Source organism: Gadus macrocephalus, chromosome 18 (assembly GCF_031168955.1).
Source record: "Gadus macrocephalus chromosome 18, ASM3116895v1".
Taxonomy (NCBI): Eukaryota; Metazoa; Chordata; class Actinopteri; order Gadiformes; family Gadidae; genus Gadus; species Gadus macrocephalus.
In genome coordinates this window covers 19351992-19358165 of record NC_082399.1, presented here as the reverse complement: position 1 = coordinate 19358165, position 6174 = coordinate 19351992, and the positions used below count along the sequence as shown (strand labels likewise).

The window sequence follows — 6174 nt, the reverse complement described above, 5'->3', positions numbered from 1 at the left end:
AGGAAATTTGAATGCTGAGAAACTACAGCAATTTGAAAAGAGTTTGTTTGTTTATATTTTATATTGTGTGTTGAAAGTTTGATATTTAAACCAAAAATACAGCTACACTTTCACACCATCACTTTGTGTATTGTTTTTTTAATCTTTTATTATCATTTCTGGGTACATGGTCTTAAGAGACATCAGGGGCCGTATTCACAAAGGATTTTAGGGCTAAAAGTAGGTCCTAACTGGCGAATTTAGGAGTAACTCCTAAAAATAATGGGCGTGTCACTCTTAAATTTAGGACTCCTAACTTTTTTCACTAAGAGCAATTCACAAAGTATTTTAGGCCTAAAAGTAGCACCTAAGTCTAGGAGAGCTTAAAAGTCCTCAAGAGGACTCCTAACTCAGTAAGACCTATTCACAAAGAATCGTAAATGCCTGCGAGACGAAATGTTAGGGTATTAAACTTGTTGTGGAGTTAATCGCAATGCAATAACATCCCAGACTAACAGGAATAATCAGATTAGTCACGAAATAAAATGTTTGGCCACACTACGTTTATTCTGCCCCCGCTTCCTTGTGTGTGTGGCGCGAACTAGCCTGTTGCGTCAGCTCGGCAGATAGATAACAGTTTTCCCTTATAAAGAATGAAGCAGCTTGTTTCCTTTCCAAACTTTACTTGGTAAGCACTGTAAAACTGGACAGATACAAAATACATCTTTCAGTATCTCATACAGACGTTCAAGAACAGTATTCATCTATTGTCCGTTTAAAACGTTTCATAACAAACATTAACATATACGTTAGCTTAGGGCAAACGTCTATTGGAAATTACATTAAGATGCTCGCGATTAGCATAAAAGATCAAAATATACATTCTGAACTAATTTAATTCCATGACAAGATAGCTGTATGACATCTACTTACAGGCAAACGTGTTTTCTGGCCAACCAATACAAAAGAGAAAAAGTACGTGACTGTTGGTTCACATGCATCGTCGAACTACGGCAAGACTGCTAGTACAAAAACATTGCGTTAAAAGTTGACCACTAGGGGTCTCCCTTTCACCAAATAAACATCAGAACAGCACACTCCCCGCTTGTTATAATGCGTTATGACACTATTCCCCTTTTACAAGTAGAACAACTTCAGAGACTGGTCTAGAATACACCCGTTGAGTACCCTGTCTGACCACCCTCACATCTACTTTGCGAACTTTAGAGTCTTTGCTGGGAATGGCATTCAACACCACTCCGACAGGCCATTCATTCCGCTTGCCCTGTGCATCCTTGAGCAGCACAACATCTCCTTCGCTCAGGTTTGGCTTTTCAACGTGCCACTTTCTCCTTGGCTGGAGGGAAACCAAGTATTCTTGACGCCAGCGTTTCCAGAATGCGTCGGCCAACGCCTGTACCTGCTTCCACTGCTTGATGTATAAGTCTTTAAGGTCGTACTCTCCAGTGGGTGGAAGCACTGGGTTGACTTTCTGTGTTAGCAGCATGGAAGGTGTAAGGACTGTAGGCATGTCTGGATCAGATGACACTGGAACAAGGGGTCTGCCGTTCATAATGGCCATGACTTCAGACATGAGTGTGACCAAAACTTCATGAGACAGACGGGCAGTGTTTGTCTTTAAAAGCAGTGCATCCAGTATTCTGCGGGCAATGCCTATCATCCGTTCCCACACTCCACCCATATGGGAAGAGTGTGGAGGATGAGGTGCCAGCTTTGACTTGCCCATGACGAATCCAATGTGAGTGTGTCCATTTTCATCTGTTGCTTTAAGATAGGCCACTGCTGATATGGCCATAGTGGAAGCATCAGAGAAGACACAGAGTTCTCTATGTTTGGTGGAGCACAAAGAAACAGGCACATAGGTTCTTTCAATCTGAAGCTGCTCAAGCTCATGGAGTGAGTCGGTCCACATTTTCCACTGTTCCTCTTTTAGCGCTGGCAGAGGAGCATCCCATTCAGCTTGTTCGGCAGACAGCTCCCTGACTAAGGCCTTTCCTTGAATTGTGACAGGTGCCACGTAGCCCAGGGGGTCGTAAAGCCCATTTGCAGTAGACAGGATTCCCCTTCTAGTAAATGGCTTCTTCTCTCTGGATACACGGAAAGTGAATGTGTCTGACTGCAAGTTCCAGGTGAGTCCCAAGCTGCGCTGCAGTGGCAAGGGGTCAGCAGTTAGCTCCAGATCCACTAAGTTTTTGGCCCGCTCCTCAGGCGGAAAGGCATCCATCACAGTGCGGCTGTTAGAGGCTATTTTGTGTAGCTTAATGCTTGACTCTGCTAACATTTCTTTTGTACTTTGCAGGACGGCAATGGCCTTTTCTTCAGTGGGGAATGAGGATAGCCCATCATCAACATAGAAGTTTCTCATGACAAACTGTCTGGCTTCGCTGCCGTGTTCCTTTTCTCCATGCAGGGATGCTTTTCTCAGGCTGTAGATGGCTACCGCAGGGGAAGGAGAGTTGCCGAAAACATGTACCTTCATCCGGTACTCAGTGATGCGTTTGGTTGGGTTGTTATCTTCAAACCACAAAAATCTCAGAAAATCTCGATGCTCTTTCTGGACAATGAAGCAGTAGAACATCTGCTGCACATCGGCTGTTACTGCTACAGGCTCTCTGCGGAAGCGCATCAGGACCCCCAGTAAGGTGTTGTTCATGTCAGGCCCACTGAGAAGGACGTCATTGAGGGAGGTACCTTCGTGCTTCGCACTGGAATCAAACACTACCCGTATCTGGTCCTTTTTCTGTGGGGGATAAACACCGAATATTGGTAGGTACCAGCACTCTTGTTGAGGCCTCAGCTCTGGAGCAGGCTCTGCTTGGTCTGCGTCAAACATGGCTTGCATGAAGTTGAAGAACTGTTCTTTCATGGCACTTTTCTTCTCCAGCATGCGACGGAGGGAGGCGAGACGGTTGACAGCATGCTGTCTGTTGTTGGGCAGGCGCGGCCTATTTGGCCTGAATGGCAGCGGTGCTACCCAGCAGTTTGCGTTGTCCATGTAGACTTCCTTATCCATGAGGTCAAGAAACAACTCATCTTCGATGGAAAGGCCAACTTGGTCGTCACGCTGTGTTCTTTGAAACACGTTTCTGCCCAGGCTGTCTATTTCATTGGTTGCAGGAGACACGCATGGAGAGGTGTGGGGTGGCACAGCACTGTCAATCTTCTCTCTGACTGTTAAGCTGCTGTTGCATGGGCTGAGGAGGGAGTGGCGCCCGCTTATCAGCACACTGGTTCTGAAGATGTTGACAGTGGTGGGTTTGTGTGCTCTTCCTAGACACACATCTCCGATTATCACCCATCCCAGGTCGAGTCGTTGGGCAAACGGTGCTTTGTGTGGCCCGTTACATTGTTCTCGCACTTTGTGCACCTGAATTAGGTCTCTTCCGAGGAGAAGGAGGATGGACGCTTCTGGGTCGAGGACTGGGATTTTGTCTGCCAAGTGTTTGAGGTGAGGATGATGTCTGGCTGCATCTGGTGACGGTATTTCAGACCTGTCGTCTGGCAGCATGTCACACTCAATCAGCGTAGGCAAAGGAATGTGGATGTTGCCGTCTAATGACTCCACCATGAAGTTGCTGGCTCGCCGTCCGGCCGTATCCACCACTCCTGAGCACGTCTTCAAAGTGTATTGTTTTCCTGTGCCTTGAATTCCAAAGTGTTCAAAGAATTCTGTTCTGCCTAGCGACTTGTTGCTCTGCTCATCAAGAACAATGTAGGTCTTCATGGCTAGGTGTCTTTGACCTGCAGGATACACTAATGCAAGACAGATTTTGGAGCATGATTTTGAAGTGTTCACACTTCCACAGATTTCCGTGCATTTCGACGTCACAGACGGAATGGCTTCGAGCGTCTGCCGCTCCCCGCTGTGATCCATGGTACTCACATGGGCCTCGGTTTTCCATGGAGCAGGACCTGGATGTAGAGCTGCTGGGTGTCTGTCGCTGTTGCACTCCTGGCACAGCACAGTCTTCCCACAGTCCTTAGCAACATGAGTGGACGACGCACAACATTTGAAACAGATGTGTTTTTCCTTCAGATACGCTTTTCTTTCTTCCAGAGTTTTGTTTCTGAAGCTACGACATTTTCTCAATGGATGAGGCTTGTTATGTAGTGGACACTGTTTGTCTGGGTCATCATGTTTCCTGGCTGCTGTGTTGTTATCGTCGCCACTTGTTGAGATTTCAGTCCTACTCACAGCAACTGATGTTCTTGTGTGATGACTGGACGGCTGGAAAACACTCTTTTCTGTCTTTGTTGTACGCCATGCTTCTGTTATGCTAGCAAAGCTAGGATCGTTGCGTGTTTTTGCTTGTTCACAGACAAAGTTGACAAAGACTGAAAAAGGAGGATATGGTACTCTGTGCTGATCCTTGTAACGTGATCCTACAGTAATCCACCTCTCTTGCAGGTTGGACGGGAGTTTCTGGACTATTGGGTTTACTCCACGGGAGGTGTTGAGGTATGCAAGACCAGGTAGGAATCCATCTGCCCTGACTGCTTCAAGTTCCATGAGAATATCTCCCAGTTCTCTTAGCTTGTGGTTTTCTTTGACTGAGATTTTAGGAAATTCTTCAAGTTTTCCTAGAAGAGCGTTTTCAATCACCTCTGGTGAGCCATACACATCTTCCAGTCTTTGCCATAACATCCTGAGGCCTGAAGGTGGATTGTGAATGTGCACCGCTCTGATTCTTTTAGCTTGCTCAGACGACGAAGGCCCCAGCCATTTGCACAGCAGATCAAGCTCCTCTCTGGGAGAGAGTTTTAGGTCGTCGGTGGAGCTGATGAAAGATGCCTTCCAGGCCCAGTAGTTCTCTGCCTTGTCCTCAAACTTCAGCAGGCCCGAACTCACCAGCTCACGTCGCATCAGGTACCTCCCTAGGTCTGTTGCAGCCACTGCGCTGGATGAGCTTGTGTTGGACATAGGGAATGACTGTGTGTGGTAAGGCTGGGAAGGTTGGAAATCATCACTGGTTGGTTTCAGGTTGTAGGAGAGCCCTCTGTAGCTGTATGATTTTTTCTGTGCAGTGCTGGTTGCCTGATTTGGGATCCAGGTGTCTTCTCCTGTGAGTGTGTGGGGTTGAGGCAGCTCAATAAATTCATGGTCACTGCTTTTACTCAGATGTGCATGGCCCTGGTTTTCACATTTGTTTACTTCACCGCTGTCCATGGTAGGCTGGCGCTCTGGTGAATGTGAAGTTTTCTGTGGCTTTGCATCTGATGGTGAGACTGTGACTGTATTTACCATGCAGGCTGCTTTTTCACCCCGATAGGACTGGTGACCTGGATTTGTAACAGGAGTCTGCAATTGAGCATTTGAATTGTGCATTTCGACTTGGGTTAGAGGTTCTGTGTTTTCATTTGCTCTCCTTTTAATTGGGCTTGACCATTCATAATCATATTCTTCAGCAGCTGCTTCTAAGATTAAAGCTTCAGCGTTTGCAGCCGCCGCTGCCTTTTCTAATTTCAGTTCATGCAGACTGGCGTTTAGAATGGCTTGCTGTTTTAGTAGCTCTGCCTCTTGTCGAGCAAATGCAAACTCAGCACGTGCAGCTTCTGCTTTAGCCCGTGCTTGCACTGCCATAGAATTAGCTACTGATTGTCTGCTGGTTCTGGAGCAGTTGGATACGAGTGATCTTGTTTCTAGTTCATCACAATCCTCTTCTTTTCTTCTAAGTGACATGGTGATTGTGTTAGATGGTACTTTACCTCCAGATCGGACGAACGCTGGCCGTTGGAAGAGTTGCCTTTTTACTATTCTGCCCCCGCTTCCTTGTGTGTGTGGCGCGAACTAGCCTGTTGCGTCAGCTCGGCAGATAGATAACAGTTTTCCCTTATAAAGAATGAAGCAGCTTGTTTCCTTTCCAAACTTTACTTGGTAAGCACTGTAAAACTGGACAGATACAAAATACATCTTTCAGTATCTCATACAGACGTTCAAGAACAGTATTCATCTATTGTCCGTTTAAAACGTTTCATAACAAACATTAACATATACGTTAGCTTAGGGCAAACGTCTATTGGAAATTACATTAAGATGCTCGCGATTAGCATAAAAGATCAAAATATACATTCTGAACTAATTTAATTCCATGACAAGATAGCTGTATGACATCTACTTACAGGTAAACGTGTTTTCTGGCCAACCAATACAAAAGAGAAAAAGTACGTGACTGT

General features: G+C 46.0%; 1 protein-coding gene across 1 annotated transcript; it reads right to left on the bottom strand.

Moving 5' to 3' along the window:
• Positions 1-553: 553 nt before the first annotated feature.
• LOC132447002 (uncharacterized) lies at positions 554-4921 on the bottom strand. The gene has a single exon (XM_060037606.1). It carries the CDS (start codon positions 4919-4921, stop codon positions 1106-1108), a length of 3816 nt encoding a protein of 1271 aa, XP_059893589.1. The 3' UTR covers positions 554-1105.
• Between the last annotated feature and the right edge of the window lie 1253 nt (positions 4922-6174).